This window comes from Cydia fagiglandana, chromosome 12 (assembly GCF_963556715.1).
Source record: "Cydia fagiglandana chromosome 12, ilCydFagi1.1, whole genome shotgun sequence".
Taxonomy (NCBI): domain Eukaryota; kingdom Metazoa; phylum Arthropoda; class Insecta; order Lepidoptera; family Tortricidae; genus Cydia; species Cydia fagiglandana.
In genome coordinates, this window is record NC_085943.1 from 10226868 (window position 1) to 10249627 (window position 22760).

Sequence of the window (22760 nt, forward strand, 5' to 3'; positions counted from 1 at the left end):
TCACCTACTTTGATTCGTTATACTGCATAATTTGAAAGGTTGTGCATAGCCCGACATACTCTTGGCCGGTATTTAAGTATGTAACGCATTCGCAACGTAATGCATTTTCACCTGCATGCTACAAAATACACCTACTTTACATATGTAGCTTATCACCCAGGAAGTACGCTCATCGAGTGCATATTAATTCATCACGCGTTATGAACTATCGTGAATGGAAATTTGCTTCGGTCATTGAACAGATTGGTTCCTAACTTAGGCTTCATCGTTTAGTTTTCAGTAGAGATGAGGAAATAATAAAGAAAGACTGCTAATCCTTACACGAGGAAACCTGCCTTCGAACTGTGTGTTGAGACAGCAAAGCACAGCTAACACACTTTAGGGCCCACCCACATCTGACGTCTTTCGAGCGTCGGCGTCTGTCGGCATCTGGTCAGCACTATGGAAAATGACGCAGCGTCGCCGCAACTGCGCAGCGACATCATTTTCCATAGCGCTGACCAGACGCCGACAGACGCCGACGCTCGAAAGACGCTAGATGTGGGGGGGGCCTTTACTACATGTATTGTGAAGTATTACTTCGAAGAAAAGGTCTCAATCGAGGTCTCAGATCTATTTATTAGGTCGCTTAGAAAACGCCATCTATCTAAACTTTTTCATCTTGTTCATGGCTTTATAGCTTAAGCCAGGGGTCTCCAAACTTTTTTAGCTGAGGGCCATATTGCGCCTCAGAAACTTTCGAGCGGGCCACCGTCGGTTTTTGCGCCGGGCAGGGTGTCTGGTTGCTGCTGTTAGGAACAGTTCCACTCTCAATGAATACTGAACCCCTGGAGTCTGCCTCCCGCGGGCCGACCAGTGGGCATTCGCTTTGGACTGGCTTAAGCAAAGGTTAAAGCACCATACAAAATAGACCTTAATTTCAGAAGAACGCAAGTTTGTCAGATATCAGAAATTCTTCAGTCCTTATTATTATTCGTCGCTTGTTTTCACCAGGCAAAATATTCCGCTGCCAATGTCGCCAACTTTTAATTACCTATCACGTTTCCGTCTATCGGAAATTGCTAACTGGATTTATATAATTTGTCGACATTAGCAGAACTAGGTTCCGTTCGGCGAACAAGCAGGCACAAACAGGTGTCGATATTTTGATTTGTCAACAAGTTTTAATTAATAGAAATTAACTTTTACCTAGGTGTTGTCCGAGATTTCCGACTTTTTTTGCGTTGAGTCAAAGCTTGAACGCGCTCTTTGACAACGCTCTTTTTCGTCGCAAAAAAAAACAGTTTATCCCGCGGGCGTCGCGGGTATATGGTTTTATTTTTGGTTTTTTGTTCCAAAGGAGATTGATTAAGAGCTGTGTCTACTTATTGGAAAATCGTCTCAGTAGGTACGGTCGAAAGTATTAATTTATGACCAGTGACAATCAATATGAAAGTCGTTAGAGACCTCATACAGTTGTCACTGTGACAAGGTACAAAATGGGTCATAAATTAAAACTTTCGTCTGTACCTATTTTCGATTGAGGATCAGCTTTTTAGTTTTACCAAAATTTTCGTAATACAACAGAAAATAAGGAAGAAATGTGAGGTTACGTTTTAAGTTATGATTTTCAGAAATGGTTATGTTTTAATGAAAGTTCATAGTGAATTCTCTTTTAGCAATACATGTGAGACGAAGATAGACGATTTTCGATTCAACAAAAAGCATTAGCAGTGTATATAGTTAATCAAAGAAAAGGCAAGACAATCGTACTTGACCTTTATAAGTCCGCGGCGCCTAATTTCCCAATAACCGTGAAAAATCGTTAATGTTCTGACCTTAGATCACGTTATTCTGTGGGCCTGCCGCGAACTGTTTTATTGTCGTTCGTTCATTTGTCTACTTCCCTCTATCGTTTGAATGTTCAAGAGCGATAGAGAGGCATGTAACGAAGTTTCGATTTTCGCGATAGGCTCTCTGTAGCGGATATTTTGATGGACCTTTGTTAATCGGGAATTAATTTACGTGGCCTTCGCTAGCCCTAATGATGCTATGATATTGACTAGTCCAAAACAGTTTCTGGGAAAGTTGTCTGAAAGTTAATATTTACAAGCGCCAAATTCACTGGAAAATGTCTAAAAGCCACACTTATAGCTTACTTTTGCGAATAAACATACAGGGAAAACTGCAGGCATCTGAAAGTCGAAATGAACAGCCGTTTGATGTACCAAGCGCGGTAGGAAAAGAAAACAACTTGTGTTGTTATAATCAGAACAGACTTCAAAATCTCAAAAGGAGGAAGTTCTTCGGTTGTATGTTTTTTTTATGTGTGTTACTCCATACAGTCCATATCTCCGTCATTTCGGGACCGATTTTGAAAATCTTTTTTTTTTATTGTACCTACAATAGAAAATAGACCAGCGAAAATGTATGATTGCCATATCTTTTTTCGTGATTTCGAGTAAAAGTTGCTCAGTATAATCCCAAAACCTCCCTGGCAACGGGAATGCACTTATTTTTTATCCACCCTGTATAGAGACGTATCTTTTTTTGTTAAGCTGTTAGAGGATGCCGACTGTGCCTAGGTTAAGGTAGTGTGTACTAGGTTTAAGGCCACGCATTGCGAAGCCATAGAACATATAGTGTGATGTTGCCAGACATGTCGAGCTAAAAGGCTTGCTACACGGTCGCCGACAAGCCTTCTAACCGTCTGACCTTGGTCTGTCCTTGGACAGTTTTGGTCAAATTTTGTTGGTAACAACTGTCTACACGGTCCGGGACCGGCCAAGGCCACGCGGTCTGGGGGCTTGTCGGCGACCGTGTAGCAAGCCTTTAAGTCACGCGATTTTCTACGTCACGTGACATTTTATACCCTTGTGGGTCCGAGTTTTAAGTAGTGTAAGGACAATGAGGAAGACCGGCATATAAAATTTATTACAGAGAAGACCGTCATCGGGCAAGCACTCTCGTATTTATATTACATACCTACATCGCTCACCGTAAAACCTCCCAACTTATAGTCTAACCCTTATTCATAAAACTTTACGGCACTGATTTAGTTAAATTATGTTTTATCCCTTTCTTACAAATACATAAGTCAAAATGACAGATAAGGACAAACGATAGTTAATTGAGGTTTGTAGTGTGTTTATAAATAAGGGGGTTAAAGCTCCCAACTATGGTCCAAATTTAACTCTAATATCTTCATTCAGGTGTGAATTTGTTTGATTTTTTAAGTTATAAGGCAAAAACTTCAGGATGTATTTAAATTCATATACGTAATACAATCACAATGATGTTTATTAGCCACAGCTATGCCCCTTCGTTTGATCTTTTTCGTTTCTTTTTAATATTACCAATTTACCATATCTAAGTGTTGCGAGATTTCAAAAATTTTGTATAATATCAGTTTTTGTTCCTAAAAACATCCTTATATGATTAACATATAATAAATTGTGTAAAAATAATTTCCATAATATTAGTATGGGAGGAAAATTGGGACTTGTATGTAGCAGCGGTCGCCCACTATCCTCTTAAAGAGATAAACAAACTTTGCTAACTGTGCTACAATGTTGCTTTGTCATCGTTTCTGTTGTAAAAATTAGGTATTTGTAAAATAATGTAAGAAAGAGATGTTTATGACACGAGTGTTTTATTCGAAGTAAGGTAACTAAGCAATTTTAAAATATTTTCAAATATATCAAAAATAGAAAATAGAAGTCTTAACGTTTGTCTACACAAAGAAGGTTACAAACTACAACAGCCGCCCTTAATCGAAGTTGTGCCAGACAAACACAAACAAAAAAAAAAACTTAAGTCTCTAATCCTAAGTTAAGTATACACCGTTTATGTACTATAGGTCCTACGAGGGTCGCACTGAAATATTCGGGAATGGGACACTTAGAAATAACATAATAGAATGAGGCATATAATTTATAAAAATGTAACTCTTTATAAAACTTTTAAGGTATATTCCATTTGGTTGTCATTTATATTTAAAAATTACTGACAATTTGAAAATTGTATGTCGAACATTATTTGAATTTTTGGCCAAGTGATTTTTCGGATCACATTTTTAAACGGTTTTCAATATGCCCTCAGCGAACAAATAAAAGTTACAATGGGCTTCTGTTATTTTTTTATGAACTAGAGTTCATCGTACGCTCGTTTGCAGTTAAAATTATGTATGAAAGTCGCTTTCATTTTATCCCATGGGTGATCTTAAAGAAGCATGTCATTCCAAAGCGACGTCAAAATTTAAAATCGCATTTGTGTTGTTAATTAAAAAGACTGCCAAAAAAGTTGCATATCGGCAGATTTCGACATTCCTAAATATTCATATGACAACAGTAAAAAAATCTTTTATATATAGATATATGTAAAAAAAACTTCAATTCCGTTGGCTACTTTACGAATTTCATACAAAACCACTAAGGCCCCAAAATCGCCATACAAAAAGGACTTTGGGATTATGAGCCGTGTGCATTACAGAATGATTACTTTCAAAAGAAAATTTATATGCGTGGTCAGTTTGAGTTTAAGTATGCATTAAAATAAAGATTGACTGTCTAGATGCGACAGTTTTCTCTATTCCCGACATTTTCAGTGCAACCCTCGTAGTGGCTTCGTTAGTACATCAGCAGGCATATCACTACTTTTAATATATTCTAATTTAACAACATTATTAGACACCTTTTCCCTAATAAAGTGAAATCTGGTATCTATATGCTTAGTCCTGTTGTGGTGTACAGGATTTCGAACGAGGTTGATGGCACTCTGACTGTCAGAAGCTAAATTAACTATATGCAATTTAGAATTTACCTGTTATCTCATAGATAAACCGTCGTAAGTAGCATGCTTCCTTCGTGGCAGACGCTAGTGCCATATATTCCGATTCGGCTGAAGATAAAGCCACTGTAGGCTGCTTCTTGGACTCCCAGGATACTGGACCTCCACTTAACTTGAAAGTGTATCCAGTGTACGACCTTCTGTCAATCGGACAATTTGCCCAGTCCGCGTCACTAAAGCCTTTTAAAGGTTCTCCACTCTTCCTGTAAACCAAGGAGTAATTTAAAGTACCCTTCAGATACTGCAGAACCCTTTTCGCAGCATTCCAGTGTTCCTTAGTAAAACACGTATTAAACTGGCTTAAATAGCTCGTAGCGTAAGCGATATCGGGTCGTGAGTTTACCGTAAGATACATGAGGCATCCTATTAAGTTTTGATACGGATAAGACTCACCTTCTTGACCATCAGTTCTTCTTTCCATATTCTTTTTAACTAGAGGAGTATCCACAGTCTTACAATCCTTCATGTTAATTTTTTCCAGTATGGAAAGAATGTAACTCCGCTGATTTAATTTAACACACTCGGAATCGCATTCAATTTGTAAACCTAAATAACATTTTAATATTCCGAGATCTTTCAAAGAAAAATATTTCGACAAATTCGTTTTGACAGTGTCAAACGTCGAATCAGATTTAAAGAAGACAATTATGTCATCGACAAAAATACCCAATATCACGAGTTCCTTACCAAAAAGTTTCGTATATACACAAGGCTCAGAAGGAGTTCCTGTAAAACCTATTTTCAAAAGTGTTTCATTCAACTTTTTGTTCCATGCTCGCGGTGCCTGTTTAAGGCCGTAAAGGGATTTCTTCAGCAAACAAACCTTGTTTTCTTTGCCCTTTTCGATGAAACCAAGAGGTTGCTCCATGAAAACTTCTTCTTCTAAATCTCCGTTTAGGAACGCGGTATCGACATCCAAGTGCTTCATTTTTAACCCCATCTCTGCAGCTAAAGCAAATAAGGTGCGGAGGGAAGAATGGCGAATCACAGGTGCAAACGTCTCATCGTAGTCTACTCCCTCCACTTGATGAAAGCCTTTCACGACGAGTCTCGCTTTATACTTGGTTATATTACCGTACGTGTCCTTTTTAATTTTGTAAACCCATTTACTTGGTATCACCTTTTTATTAGGCTTATCTACTAGGTCCCATGTGTGGAGTTTTTTCAATGAACTATACTCATCAGCCATAGCATGCCTCCACTTATCTGCATCATCGGCTTGAGTAGCTTCAAGATATGTTCTAGGTTCTCGAGAATCGGCCGTAGACACGTTGTAAGTTAGGAAATCTGGTGGTTTCCTATCTCTAGAGGGGTATCTTGGCTCAGTATGAGATTCCTCTTCCACACTTGCTGGCTCTTCATCCGCACTAGGTAGCCGTGGTTCACTGAAGGGCTCTCGCTCTTCCATAGATACTAAATCTTCGGCACTTTCTAGATTTATCGGCGAAGGCGGTGGTGCAGGGTCGTTGCTCTCGTCGCAGTCATAAAATTGACAATCTTGACAGTTTTCAGACTCGGTCTCTCTTTTATCTTCGAACAATAAAATGGAGTCTGACTGTACCTCAGGTTCTGGTGACCTCTGCTTCAGCTCTGTAAAACAATTCTCAAAAAAGGTTGCATCTCTGGACATAAACATTTTTCGTGGGTACGCAGGATCCCTAAATATATAAGTACCTGGATTTTCTGAATAACCTACGAAAATCGCTTCCTGTGCCTTGACATCTAATTTCCTTCTGTGACACGAGGGTATATGGACAAGTGCTCTACATCCGAACACTTTCAGGTGACTAAGATCACCTCTACGACCATACCACCTGTCATAAGGAATTTGTCCACCTAAGGCTCGATGAGGAGACCTATTCTTTAGGTACACGGCAACTTGGAATGCGTCTTCCCAGAATGCTTTTGACAGTGAGCTTTCAGCTAGCAACGTCCGTGCCTTTTCTGTAATCGAACGATGTGTGCGCTCCGCGACTCCAACCTGTTGAGGACTGTAAGGCGTCGTCGTTTGATGCTCGATACCTTTCGAAACAAGATAATCAACAAACTCTTTATTAACGAACTCTTTACCTCCGTCAGTCCTAACCGCTTTTATTTTCTTGTCTAATTGATTTTCAACAAACGTTTGAAACAGACAGAATTTATTTTTTACTTCTGTTTTGGAAGAAATGAAATAAGCAAACACCTTTCGCGTATAATCGTCTACTATCGTTAGCATGTACCTATTCCCTTGAAAAGAGGTTGTAGACACCGGTCCCATGAGATCCATATGGATCAGTCCTAACGGGGAAGTAGCCCTATTAAACGCTATCTTCTTGAAAGGTTTCCTCGCTTGTTTACCTTCCACGCAAGCGATGCAACTATTTTTATCTACTACTGAATACTTTACGCCTACCTCGTGATTCTTCAGTTGGTTCATGCCTATGCGACACAAATGTCCTAGCCTCTTATGCCAAAGTTGATAACTATCCTGACAGTCAGAGTGCACATCCTGTGTCATATAATTATCTGCCACATTCTCGGGAACATTGACTGTCTAAAACGTACAGTCCACCACAGGGCGAGGCATGAGCAACAGATTCACCTGTAAAACGAAAATTATCAGATTTATAAAAGTTACATCCATTAATATCAAAAACACATATAAAACCCTTTTGAACAGTTTTGTATACAGACAACAAATTAGCTTTTAAATCTGGTACAAAATCAACATCACTGATCTTGTTGACCACGTTCTCGGGTGTGTTTATTGATATGTTTCCAATTCCGCAGCACTTAATCTGTTCTCCGTTTGCGACAGTAACGGTACCTTGATTCTGTATCGTAAGACTCTGAAACCAATCTCGTCTAGAAGTCATGTGTCTAGTACAGCCCGAATCTACATAAATGATGTCCTTACTTGAGCTGCCAGAAGTATTAAGAGCTGTAAATGTCGTATTGTTGACAGTTACCTCATTTGCTTTCTCCTTCTTGCCTCTCATCGGACAGTCTGGTCGCTTATGTCCAGGCATCTTACAGTCGTAACAAACCAGATCCTTCATCTTTGACTTCGGCTTCCTTTTCGCATGAAAAACCGATTCTAATGGTGTAGCCGCATCCTTGGACATTTCATTTAGCAGTTTTGTCTTAACTAAGTCTGTAGTCACATCAACATTACAGTTTTCTAAAGCCATAATGAGAGGTTCGTATTTTAGAGTGAGACCTCCCAGAAGTATCGCAGCAATAGACTTATCCTCTAAGACTACATCTATATCCGCCAGATTCTGTGCGGTTGACATAACTGCGTTAATGTACAGTTCCATATTCGAAAAGTCCGACAGACTCAACCTGTACAATTTTCGCTCTAAAGAAAGTCTTCGTCCCATTCCCTTGTCCTCAAAAGCTTTCTGCAAAGATTTCCATGCTTCGGCTGCGGTTTTCGCACATCTAACATGAATAATTGCCGCACCATCTACTGTCAAACATATCTTTGCCAGGGCTTTCGAATCTTTTCGTACCTTTGTAGAGGCAGGAGTCGTGTCTCCTTCAGGGTAGCCACCGATTGTCTTCCACAGATCCTCGTGCAATAGGTAATTGCGCATCTTAAATTTCCACGCAGGGTATCCATCTTTGCTCCTCAGGCAAAACGACGGAATAGATGAGCTTGAATGGGAATTACAAACACTCCAAGCATCTCCCGATTCATGTGACATATTTACGATTTTTATTATTTTCATCACACAAACACTACACCTCAATATTTTACACATTACACTAAACTTTGCATTATAAATTCTAGCATTCGTGCTGATAACGTGTTGTAAAAATTAGGTATTTGTAAAATAATGTAAGAAAGAGATGTTTATGACACGAGTGTTTTATTCGAAGTAAGGTAACTAAGCAATTTTAAAATATTTTCAAATATATCAAAAATAGAAAATAGAAGTCTTAACGTTTGTCTACACAAAGAAGGTTACAAACTACAACAGTTTCTAACCGGAAGTGTGTACAACGTGCCAAATTTCGAGTCTGATGTGAAATTGGGCCAAGATCGAATTCAAAGATCGACTGTTAGGTAAAGATGAATCGAGTTAAATTAACAAATTTAATCACAAAATTAACTGAAGTTTATAAAGCATGTTTCGGTTTGGGGCTATTCATAAATTACGTCATTTCAAATTAGGGGGGGGGGGTTTGGACATCGGATGACGGTAGCATGATTAAGTAGGAGGAAATGAGGTGATTTGAAGCATGATTTTTGGATGACTATAGGGGGGGGGGGGGGTCGAAAATCGGCAAAAATCGATGACGTAATTTATGGACAGCCCCTTTCAATATTTGCAAGTCTTTATCATATCAATCAAAATCACCACATCTGAGTTTAGTCCCGTGCGTAACCATTTCAAAATCCAAATCATGATCCTTTCTTTTGGGGCTCATTTTGATTTAACCTAACATTGCAATTAAACGCTCTTTTTAACCCCCGATGCGAAAAGAGGGGTGTATGTAAGTTTGATCGCTATGTGTGTGTCTGCCTGTGGTACCGTAGCCCTCGGGTAAACCGATTAGGATGCGGTTTTTTTATTTGCGCTTGTATTAGCGAAACCCATGAAAGGTTTGGTCGGTCGGTCGGTCGGTTTAATTTATATGACTAATATCCCTTCAAGAGCATAGAAGAAAGTGACAAATTTTCTTAAAATAGGCAAGCCACCGTGTAGCAAAGTCTATAGACGCCTCAACCCTTGTAGTTGCCTAATTTTGCCAGAAAGTATCAGAAAAGTAAATCGGCTGCTTTTAACGATGCCAGATGGGAGTAACAGAGCAATCTGAGCGAATATTAACCCAATTAAATCTTTCGTCTGCTCTGGAAGACTATAAACCACGAATTAGCATTATTAATATAAAACTATGTCAATGCGTCTGCCATTTTATTACACAATTATCTTTATTCCGCGTAATAGTACTCGTTAGTCTTACTACCACACTACTCGCCCCTTTTTAACTCCCTTGGGAGTAAGAGCACTATTACTGGAATGCTGGGTTAGGTTAGGAAGCTGCGTTTTGGAAGAACATTAACTAGCGACCCGCCCTGGCTTCGCACGGGTTAACAAATTATACACCTAAACCATGCTCATGAATCACTCTATTGATAGGTGAAAACCGCATGAAAATCCGTTCAGTAGTTTTATGGCGAACAAACATACAGACAGACGCGGCGGGGGACTTCGTTTTATAAGGTGTATAGTTCGTTTTTTTTAGCATTAGAAATAAGGTAAAGAATCTTGATGTGTCTTTTAATTAAAAAACACATTTTAAAAATAAGTTACGGCAATTTTGTCACAATTATGAATCTAATACGATCATTTATATTCTTCTGCTTTCATAAGTAATGGTTACTGATTTTTAAAAAGCGTTTTTCAATTAAAAGAAATGTGAAGATCGCTTACCTTCTTTAAAGTTCTTTCTAATGCTAAAAAAAACGAACTGTAGTGATCAATTGGTTAGTCTAGTATTTTTAATTGAGAAGTGTAGACGCTATCGCAAGCGGTACTTTTGGTGGAATGCTTCTAAACAGGATTCGAAATTATCATGATATGTATTCAAGATATACACCCTATATAATTGTACACCCTGTTGATTATCGCGACAATTATCGTAAAGTTATCACTCTAGTATATTTCGAATTTCTATATTTATTTTCTTAAGTATTTAAATTAAAATATTTTCTCCAATATGCTCGGAAATGTTCACCTTACTGTAGCAAAAATACTACGGGAAGTTCTTCGTTAATGTCAAACTCTAATTAAAAAACATCAAACTATTGCTGTCCTGTTCTAGCGGACGGGAAGTAAAAAAACGCTACAGTAATAACTTATTACTGTAGTGGTTTTTACTTTTTAATAATAAAAAACGCAAACGGCCAATTATTATTGCCGCGAGCCGCTTCTACACGACCCGATCAGCTATCATTTCACGTGTATGATCGTGCGAATACTGCTTAATAAAATCAAAGATTAATTTTATATATTTTTTAAATCTCATCCGTGTTCATAAAGCTTATATAGTTTGTCAAAGGACTTTCTCATTTCAAACATAGGCAAAGAGAATCATACTATCTTTGTCTTACACTAGTACTAGCACCCAAAAGAAAAGGATGGGTATAGTTTTCCTGGTTCTTACTGACTGAAAAGTTGGTTTGACCAACTATATTGCACAATTATATTGAATGAACGAATACTGAATGGCAGAATAAGTTTGTAACTTTAACTTTTAAAAATTAATTAAAGAGGGAAATTGTTTTTGACATTTTGGATGTGAAGGTTTGATTTGAGTGATGCTTGATGGTTAAATAATAATTATTTTAGCTTATTTCCTCGCATGTTTGGAGAAAAGCACTATATATGCCTCGGCAGGAATAGCAATTCGTGGATTCGTCTTCTTTGTCGGACTCCGCTTCGCGTCGTCCGACAAAATCGAAACTCATCCACGAATTGCCCTTTCCCGGCCTCTGCAATAATGTACTATTATCTATAACGGGGAATTTCCTTTAAACATTTATGTACTCATAATAATGCTTTATAAACCCTGCTTCTAAATCTGTTCACTTGTTCAGTGAAGGACTAAAACATCCTCAAACTTTCACAATGATAACATTATTAGGATGTCAATAATTCAATGTGACCTGAACATGTGCCTAGTTGCAAAGCAGTAAGGTTTCATTTGGCAGGTGCCACGGATTACGGCGGCTGCCGCTGCGTGCCCTGAATTGGATCAGAGTGCGCGTCACTGAAAATAACATTAAGTTACGCACGTGCTAGGGTGTAATTACTATCGCTAAGGGCAAATGGAAGCCGGCGAGTCTTTTGGCCGTATTCGAACAATGAGATACGTCATGTTCACCTTACTGTAGCAAAAATACTTTATCTATAAGTTATTTAGCTATAAGTATCATGGCATGGCTTACGTCGGCGTATTACCTACTTAATAGGGCGTTCGCGGTACTAAGTCATTTACTCGAATCACTGTTCTAATGGCCTGTAGGTACTGCTCTGCTTACCTGGTTATTCAGGTTGAACCATCCAAAATCGATTAAAAACTATGTATAAGTATGTATAGAGATATTAAGTTCTGATTTGTACTTAGGAACAGTGTTGCCTTTTGGGACAAACTGCATTCAAAGATTTTTGAAAGACCGCGACCAGAAATCGAAAATGTATAGTGTGTCGGTTGTAAACAATAAGTTATTCTATGCGAACCCTGAAGCGCAATGCTGTATTCCGCCATTTTAAATATTTAAAACTACCTTCTCTGGTTCTAGTAAAGTATAGGCCCCATACTATGGGGAGGAAACTACCTATCTATGTGTATCTTGTTAAGGTATAGTTTATGATTTGTCCCCACTGAACGTTTTGTAGTCTGTTAAATCATACAATTCTAACACTTCTATTAAAAACGTGACTTCTCAGCAGATCCAATCATTATTTAGTCTGTCGGCGAAAATACGACCTATACCTTATACAGCAAACATCTGAATAAATTTGTAACTATGAGCATTCCAAACACGAGTAAATCTAGCCGCGGATGGATGGACAGTAGTCAGGATATGTCTAAACTATACGGACTTAATGTTATTGTTGACTACGGAAACCGATTCCATGTTCAAATTCTCAGAAATAATTTAACCTTGTTTCTATACGTACTAGGTTAGCCTTTGCGGCTTCTGTTTACGTATAGGCGACCTAGTCTAGAAACAATAGAAGTCTGAATAGTAGCATAACAGGCAATTACAGGTTAATATTGATTGCATTCAAGACGGCACGGCGACGTAAATAACTACGTTTGTGGAATGAAAGTGTTTGAAGTTCCCATCAATTATGATAGGATGCGTCTACACTGGAGTGCTTTTATGTAGTGTTGCCAGAAGTCAGAAATCTTAAGATTTTCCATACAATCACGATCTTCCTCTTGAAGCTTTTGAAGGGGATAAAACAGTCGGATCGTTCGGAGCAAAATGCCTTTTGAAGCTGCGTGCAATCAAGTTCCAAAGTGTTTGCCTTGTTAAAGGCTTTGGAGGAACATAAGAAAACATTATGCTCATCAGATATTTCTCTTAATGCGTCTAAACAAATAGCTTGCGGTTTTAAATTATTGCTGGCTAACCCCGGCTACTCACGTAACGATAAATCGTTGCGATAAAACTGTGCAGTCCGACTGTGCAGATAAATCGACCCGTGTGTATGACAAATCGTTACGATAATCGACATACACACGGTTCGATTTATCTGCACAGTCGGACTGCACAGTTTTATCGCAACGATTTATCGTTACGTGAGTAGCCGGGGTAAGTGGGAGCAACTCGATCGATCAATCAAATGCCGCAATGTATTGCAAATCGCATGCGATTATCGGTGACGTTTGTAGAGGCCATTAAGTCGCGTGAGTGCAGTGTCGTGTTCTCAAATGAATCTGTGTCACGTGATCTTGAAATCCGTAACAATAACAAGAGTAGTAACCTAGTTTATTTTAGATTCCATCAACTCTCAATAGCCCTTACACCCTGGCGGGTGCTGACTTTGCGTGCGTCCCATGACACGGGTAAGGGCAGCATCCGCTCGGTGTACCCCTTACATTTCATTAAAGTGTCAAAAGGGCCTCTACGTGTTGGCTTCGGCTCCGCGCACGCCTCCCAAAGGTCCGGAACACCATTGTTCCGTGATGGGAAAGACATACAAGAGTATTACTCTACTGGTTTACTCGAACGAGCAGTTACAACTCGTTCACGTCTACAACAGACCGGAATGCCACCCTTGGTGTGGACTTACCTTTATGGGGTTTCACTATGATTGATTGAATGTTGACTTTGTCAAGTTTGAACCGAATCATATTCATGACAATAATGGGCAGACTTATCAATTGTTTTCCATGTCAGTCACGGTTTGATTTGGGTTTTATTATGAATTAATGTCTGCGAAAAGTTTGAAGTTGATTAAGATCGTTGTTGTAATTTAATTACCAAGTTTATTGTTTATGAACTCTTCAAGGGCAAATAATGAAAAGTAATACCTATCTTAGACACTTTAAAAAGGTTTAATTTAGTTTTAGAATTTATTTGTATACGTTAGCCTACGTTCCACATATATTGTGTAATGTTTCCTCACGACCTAAGCGGCCTCAACGGTCCCATATCTGTTGATCTTGAACTCTCGATTCTTGATCTTTTGCATTGTAAACCTGCAAGTAACATTTTGATATCGACACCGGCGCTACGTTACATATTTCCGGATTATTTGAAGTATGAGCAATTACATATTAATGTTAAGAGCTAGACAGCGTATTCCTTAATGAAGGTTTGACCTTACCCGATATTGTGTTAGGTCAGATATCTACTTTTCTGTCAATCCGACCCCAATATCGAATGTTGTGTGTCTGTACTTGTAGTAGGTAATACATAATATACATATCAAAATAATTTATGATAAAAACGTGGATGTATCGAACGCAACTGACAGTTCGGGAACCAGACGATTTTCATTGCATCGACTAAATTTTAGGGAACTGTTAAACTTCCTAAACAGTATTATTTTTAGACCGAAATGGTAATTTACTAAAAAAAAAGCTATTCTTAAGAATATTGCTCGAGTATTGTGTGTGTAAGAGGTAATATTTCTTAATTGTTGTCTTTGTTTGACGTTGCAATTATTTGTTACAGGGAAAAATCTGTACAACAATGAACATGTAGCGATTAAGATGGAGCCTATGAAATCCAAGGCTCCGCAACTCCATCTAGAGTACCGATTTTACAAGCTACTCGGTACACATGGTGAGTTCACATACTGATTAAAAATGTATGAATATCGCGGTATAATATCGGGGTTGTCAAATGGTGACTAACCAAGCTTTCGGTCCAAGGTTAAAAGGTGAAATTTGATGGCAAAACACAGTTGGAAACCGGAAAGGACACCTTGGCCGGAAGCTTTGTTGGTGACCGTCTGGCGACCCCTTTAGTTTCGCTTTTACGCAAATGGCACCGCTTTCGTCTGTGGTCAGTGAGTATTTTTAAAAGACCGCCGTGCTATGGTAACACCATTAGACAAAAGCTACCAACAAATTGGTAGCTTTTGTCTAAAAATTACATTATGGCCGTTGTGACTCAATAGTGGTAAACGATAAAATTGTTTGTCATGTCAAATTCATTAAAAAGTTATTCAATCGTCATAATTTATCTTGTTTGACCGATGATATTGTAGATGTAGGGTATCTAGATGATTGAAATGAAATACTTATGCTAATACATTAGATTTATTAAAATGATGTAGTAAAATGATCTAGTCTTATTAAATTTGCAAACAAGAAAGCACTAAGATGAGGAGAATATTTTAATCTTCAGAAAACTAGGCTATTAAATCTTTCTAACGCCATCGGCTAAGTCACAAATCTCTTATCTACCTCAAAGAGAGCTTAAGGGGGTTTGAACCTTTAGGCATTTTCGGATAAAGTTACAAATCTCTTATCTAAATCAAATAGAATAAAGAGGTTTGTATTATTCGAAATATATCTTTAATGGTGTTAGGCGGTTTCACATTGGGTTGGCCGTTCCGATGTGCGAGTGGGACATTGCTATTAACTTGTCTATGTCACGTTCCACGGCAAAAGCTACCTTATGGCGGCTGGCGCTTACGTCGCATAGCGCCGTAATAATATTGGAGCGGCGTTAATAATAGCGTGAGCGCCAACCGCCATAAGGTACCTTTACCCGTGGGACGTCACATATTACTCGCTCACACACCGGAACGTCGTGCGGATCGGCATGATAGCCGCATTGACATCACTTAACGTCCTTTTTATACGACGTATAACGTTACCATTTGACCAGAGGGTATACCAAAAGTGTATTACCTGGGCACTTGCGGCGGCCGCTACAACGCCATGGTGCTGGAGTTGTTAGGGCCCTCGCTAGAGGACCTGTTCGTCCACTGCGGCCGGCGGTTCAGGCTCAAGACCGTGTTAATGATCGCTATGCAGCTAGTAAGTGCGAGCGAGACTCGTAGTTAGACACAGACAATGTAATTAATATATGAGCGAACCTTAAACTAGAATTAAAACCGTCTTAATGCCAGTGTTGCTGGAGTTAAGACGGTTTTCTTTCGGCGCTTGGTATATGATCAGATCAGACAAAAAAATCTGGTTACTTGCATTTTCGAAGCAATAAAAGAGCCATTTGTGACATCGGAATGATCTAACAACGCTACTGGTTTTACGAGGCAACTGGTCACATTTAAGCAGCAAACACAGAACACGGTAACGAAATACCGACGCTGTGTAGTGGAAAAAACGTCAATAGATAATAATTGCACGCGATCTGGCGGGAGGTTGGCAGATTATGACTTCTTTGTCTTCTATGCGTTTGCAGCTAGTTTATTTTTAATGGAGCTTTTTTCCTTTCAGACCAATGTTACCTATGAGTGTGACTGGTTGCTTTTCTGTCTGATACTAAGTCATTTTTAACAGCTTAATAAATCTATCGCTCTATTAGTTTAGTTGTCTGTGATAGAAGTCGTTATCTGACACAACACCGGACGACTTTTGGGCACTTGGTCGCGAGGGCATCTAACCGTGCACAGGGCTGTTGTAACGTGCCGCCATTTTTTTTAACTGGCATGCTGACTTGCAAATGTAGTCTTTCTGTTCAAACGAGCCATTCCTTTCATTATTCTTTAAAAGCCCTATCCAACAAAAGAGATCTTACAAATAATGAAAGGAAAAACTCGCTATAAAACTGAAAGACTTATTGTAGACGCAATTCAAGGCACGCCATTACTTTTATTTATATTGTGTATCCATTGAAGCAATGCTCTCGCAGACCTGCAAATTTATATTTATCGGCGGTGTTGTGTCAACAACATTCTCACGTCAAAGCGGTGTAAGCGAGAGAATTGCTCATATGTAAGGTACTGTACTGATGGTTTATTTTCCTCCCCTCCCCTCCTATTCCTTGGCCCCTAAAGCCCCCTCGACAGCGGAAGGCATCCCGGAGGTGTACTACTTCGGGCCGTGCGGCAAATACAACGCGCTGGTGATGGAGCTCCTCGGGCCTTCGCTGGAGGATCTCTTCGATCTGTGCGGCCGGCGGTTCTCTCTAAAGACTGTGTTAATGATCGCTATGCAGCTGGTGAGTTGTGAATACCCCTATGGCACCTCTTGCTTCAACAGCAGAAGGCATCCCCCCAATTCTACTTCGGTCTGTGGGGCAAAAACACTAGACTGTGATGATGTTATTGATTGCGATGCAGCAGGTCAGTTTGATACCTAACTTATGATCTACGTTTGGGCCTTCCACACGACCACAGTACTATCACGGATGCCCTTAAAGTCGTAGACGATGGTCCCACCAAGACTTTCTCATCGTCAATTGTGCGCAGAAAAAGCATACTTACTCTGGATAGTGCAGTCTAGGATACTTTCTCTAGCGCACTACACGAGACGGTTCATCGCAGTCAGCGCAATGTGTTACAACGTACAATTATGCAAATTCTGATCTTGCAGTTAACTTGCACACTACTCACTAATTGGATACGTTACTCACTAATCACTTAATGTGGCTCGTTGGGCCGGAGACAAATGAACTGGAATGAACATACGGTACGGAGTTAAGTTAGTGTTTGTGCAAAATGGTCTTGTAAAGCCTTCATATAGTCTGATGTGTTTACATTTGAAAGTCCAAATCTCAAACCGTCTGGCCTATACTTTAATTGTTTAATGTGTCAGTCGCCAAATATGATTCCACTTTGGATGTTTATGTTATAATAGTTAATTTGTCAAAAGCCGTTGAAAGACGTCAGATTTTCTTAGAATTCATGTTGGACCACACTCAGCGAGTCTATAGGATGTAGCTATGCGGTGGAACAAGATCGATCGCTCGCTTGCTCTCTCTAACGCATAACTGCGTCTCGTAGACTTGTGGAGGTTGGCCTAACATTTGGAGCATTAGAGCCTGTACCACATTGATCAGTGTTAAGTAAGTGTACGGTCGAAAATTTTAGTTTATGACCCATTTTGTACCTTGTCACTGTGACAATAGAATGAGGTCTCTAGCGACTTTCATATTGATTGTCACTGTGATAAGGTACGAAATAGATCATTATATGAAAACTTTCGACTGTACCAACTCGTACTAAATACTAATCTATACAGGCCCTTTAGGGCTCATTTAGACGATGCTGGAACTCGCGTGCGAGTTTCATTACATTGCGGGTTTTAAACGGCCAGTTGAATTGGACATAACCAACAGCCCGCAATGAAAATAAAATCGAATGCGTGGTCGCGCGCCGTCTAAATCAGACCTTATTGGTGTTTCAACAACTCGAAGCAATTTTTTTTAATTGTTCACTTTATGATATTATCACCAGCAGTGTTTGTTTATTAAATATGACATGTATGGGTTTTCAGTTACATCGTATCGAGTATGTCCACACGAGACATCTAATATACCGAGACGTGAAGCCGGAGAATTTTTTAATAGGTAGAACAGCAACTAAAAGAGAAAAAATCATCCACATCATTGGTAAGTCTTTACATATTGTTTCATACATTTCTTTGAGGTGTGTTTCACGGTTATCGTTTTACATTTAACTGTTTATCCGGTTACATTTTCGGTTCTTGCATTAAAATTATTGGCGCTTATATCGCCACGGCACCATTAATGATTTGGTTCGGCGGTCGCTTGCTACCGTCTCTGTGCCTGCTACTTTAGAACCCTCAGGTATGGCGAGAGACGATGGTAAGCGACCGGACGGAGCCACACTGGTGCCGTGGAGACTGGGTAGGCCTTTGGTGTGGGACGCGACATGCGTAGACACCTTTGCGCAGTCCCACATCCAGGCTACCCGGGCACAGGCTGGCGCTGCTGCCGACCAGGCCCAACTACTCAAGTGCCGCAAATACTCATCCTTACTGCAGGATTATGAGTTTGCGGCGCTTGCAGTGGAAACAATGGGTCCTTGGTCGGCGGACATGAAAACTTTCATGGGGGACCTGTCGACACGGCTGGTCGACGCCTCGGGGGACCGTAGGGCTGGTGCTTACCTCTCCCAGCGCATATCGCTGGCAATACAGAGAGGTAACGCAGCCAGCGTTATGGGCTCAATGCCGCAGGCAGAGATTTTAGAAGGTGTATTCTCTTTATAACTTCTTTTTATTTTCATATATTTTATTAGTATATTTTAGTTTTTATATAATATTATAAGTATTAGTTTAATTTTTAAGTAGTTATATTTTAATTTTAGTTTAGTTTTTAAATTTTTAATTTATAGTTAGTTTTAATGATATTGTAAAGTATTAGTTTTTAATCTGCAATAAATTCATCATATATCCGGTTACATTTAGTAAATCAAGATAAAAATAGTAAATTATCGATATCTCATATTTTTTATCTACATTTTCTAGCTAGAACAATTTGGCTGATTAATCGTGATTAATTTATTAGTTCCTTATTCTTTATTCAGGCAAACACAAAGTATAAGTTTACAGCTACAGCCAAGACACTTATACTACTTAAGTTAATCTAAGGATAAAACAAATTTATAAATAATTATACCGAAATGATTAAAAAATAAATCACATTATTGGTTGCTTCTTTTTTACAATTTTTTCGTCATCAGTTAATGATACAATATACACGGTGGCTAAAAAATACCTGCATTAGCCACCCTGTATAGCAAATAAGATGAACTACTTCTTATCAGCGAACGCATAGCCAAGCAACGGAAGACAAGAATACACAGTGACAGTGTAGGTACTACCGAAGTCATTGAAACACGTAAAACGATAACGTCGATATCCCTAATCTTACGCATCAATACCTTTTCGGTGTGACCGCAACTACAAACGCTAGTTTATTTATCGTACGCATTAGAGTCATATCATTAGGTAACGAGATACAAGTCATACAATCGTACCGTCTTAGCGGTTACGCGGGCGCGTGCGACGCGAACTAGGCCGAACATTATAACATGACCTAGAGATCTGTAATATAGTGTTCTGTTTTTGCAAAGACAGGGAATTATTAGGGAAACTTAGATAAATAAATATAATAATAAATAAATATTATAGGACATTCTTACACAGATTGACTAAGTCCCACAGTAAGCTCAAGAAGGCTTGTGTTGTGGGTACTCAGACAACAATATAGGTATATAATATACAAATACTTAAATACATAGAAAACACCCATGACTCAGGAACAAATATCTGTGTCATCATACAAATAAATGCCCTTACTGGGATTCGAACCCAGGACCATCGGCTTCGCAGGCAGGGTCACTACCCACTAGGCCAGACCGGTCGTCAAAGCTCAAAGTAGATGGTTAGATAAAGTTAGGAAAATTGTATAGATGGAAAAACTAAATCATGTGTCTTTGGATAGTCTAGATGAAACGACACTTAACGACGTCCCATACCATGTAGTTAAGTAAAAAAAAATTAACAAGCTACGTAAAATTAGGTGTGCCTTCTTAGGCTTCTTAGGTTATATTGTTCTTCTTTCCAATGATTTATTGTACGATTTGTCAACATGGAAAACATGATGTGGCCTATAAAAGCTTCCTATTATTATTAAACTTTAAGGGTTCATTGTGGACTTTTAGAATCAGAATCAAAGATTTTATTCGTGATAAACTTAAAACTAAGATTACATAAAAGAGTATAACTAAAAAACTACAAATATTAATAAGATTGGTAAGCGTTAAAGTTTACCACGAAATGGGCTCGCCTCAGCATAATACAGACCCGAAGGTCAGCGCTGATCTTCCGGTGAGACCATTCGTGGGCCACGAACGCAGCCGTACGACACGGTCCTATCATACTGAACGCCGCCTTTGCAGCAGCGACCGGCGCCATCTTGTCTACTGTCTTTGACAACGGAACCCTAAAAATTCTTAACAGCTATGCGTATTGGGAGGGCGCAATATACTGGTTTTGTTTAGCTTTAGACTCGCCCGTGCTTGCGATAGGAATGTAACATCAGTGAGCAGAAACATAATCTGCCGACTGACAGCGAGGCTGCGGTTGAAATCTATTACCCCAACCTATTTGCATTCGTATACGACCCATAATGGAGAATTCCATCAGAGTCGCTTAAATACTACTGTTAATATATCTAAAAATAATAGGATTCTTGGTATGATAATATTGGCTACAAATATAATGACCACCAAAAAATACTTTGGTACCCTAAATAAAAAAATCATACTTACCAAAAAAAATTACTGAACACCAAAAAAATAAGGCCTAAAATTACAAATGTACCACCATTTTAATTACGACTGCACTTCAAATTGTATTCGAATACCAAATATATTGAATGATTACCAAAAATCATTAATGATCACCAAATCTTGAAGACCAAATAAATGCGATATTTTCACCTAAATAAACCACTATGATACCAAAAAATTTATGCATATTACCAAATAAAGTAAAATGATGCCAAAATTACTAGCCCCTCCCGCTCAACCCCCGTACCCCGCACCGCATAACTTAGGTAGGCATACTGAAATGCTACTAGAAAAGTATGTTAGGTTAGGTTTGTACTGCTATCAGTTAAGTGGGCTAGGTTAACACTGCGTCCCTTACAGAAACGAATTGCTACTAGAAAAGTGGGTTAGGTTAGGTTTGAACTGCAACCCTTACAGAAAAGAAATGCTACTAGAAAAGTGGGTTAGGTTAGGTTTGAACTGCGACCCTTACAGAAACGAAATGCTACTAGAAAAGTGGGTTAGGTTAGGTTTGAACTGTGACCCTTACAGAAACGAAATGCTACTAGAAAAGTGGGTTAGGTTAGGTTTGAACTCCGACCCACACAGAAACGAAATTCTACTAGAAAAGTGGGTTAGGTTAGGTTTGAACTGCGACCCTTCCAGATAAGAAATGCTACTAGAAAAGTGGGTTAGGTTAGGTTTGAACTGCGAACCTTACAGAAACGAAATGTTACTAGAAAAGTGGGTTAGGTTAGGTTTGAACTGCAACCCATACAGAAACGAAATGCTACTAGAAAATTTTGCTTTGCTTTAATAGGATAGCAAGATTTAAAAATTTGGTTATAATTTTACATTAAAATGGAGTTCTAATTTTGGTGGTCATTTACTATTTTTGGGTTTACAATGATTATTTTGGTGTCATTTTATTTAATAGGATAGCACGATGTAAAAATTTGGTTATCAATTGACATTAAATTGGGGTTTGAAATTTGGTAATTATTTAAAATTTTTGGGTTAATAATGATTAATTTGGTGTCATTTCCTTTAATAGGATAGCAAAATGTAATAAAATTGGTAATCATTTCACATTAAAATGGTGTTATAATTTTGGTGATCATTCATTATTTTAGGGTGGTAAAGTAGATTTTTTTGGTATTAAATTTTATTAAATCTGGTGATCAGTTAAATAGCAGCCGATAATATTCCATGGGTTTGTTTAATAATTTGACAGTATAAACATCAAACATCAACATTTATTCAGCAAATAGGCCACAAGGGCACTTTTACACGTCAACATTGAATTTACATACAAGCAAAAATAATAACATCAACAATTTTATAAAATAAAACTAACAATTTAATCTAACGTATTACACCGTAACACCTAGCATTAAAAAAACAAGTAGTGCTAGCAAGCGACACCTCAAATGTTTTCTCCAACATTCAAAAATATCACTATCCTATGTTATTGATAATACTTATAATGATAAAAGACAACGTCGTAAAACTGTAATATAATTCGAGACCTTGGCCATAGATTTCCAAACAACATTTGAAAAACACCTGCATTGTAGTACTATAACGACTTCGTTTACACAGACAATGCCTTCTTCCCTAGCCTCCTAAGGCCCAGCCATACAAAAGAAAAATCCAGAATTTGCCACTAAAATTTGAACCTTTAGTGCATGGAATAGAGTTGAT

General features: G+C 38.6%; 1 protein-coding gene across 28 annotated transcripts in view; it reads left to right on the forward strand.

Annotated features, from left to right (window-relative positions):
- The window catches only part of LOC134669560 (casein kinase I), a 60694-nt gene that overhangs the window by 13555 nt on the left and 24379 nt on the right, over window positions 1-22760 (forward strand). For 26 of the 28 annotated variants that reach the window (XM_063527189.1, XM_063527185.1, XM_063527184.1 and 23 more), the window contains 3 exons: window positions 14516-14626; window positions 16812-16975; window positions 18253-18367. In XM_063527189.1, coding sequence (XP_063383259.1) covers window positions 14516-14626; window positions 16812-16975; window positions 18253-18367 — 390 coding nt within the window. Of the gene's footprint in view, window positions 1-14515; window positions 14627-15679; window positions 15832-16811; window positions 16976-18252; window positions 18368-22760 lie in introns of all 28 variants that reach the window. The other 2 variants (XM_063527191.1, XM_063527210.1) reach the window with 1 other exon arrangement.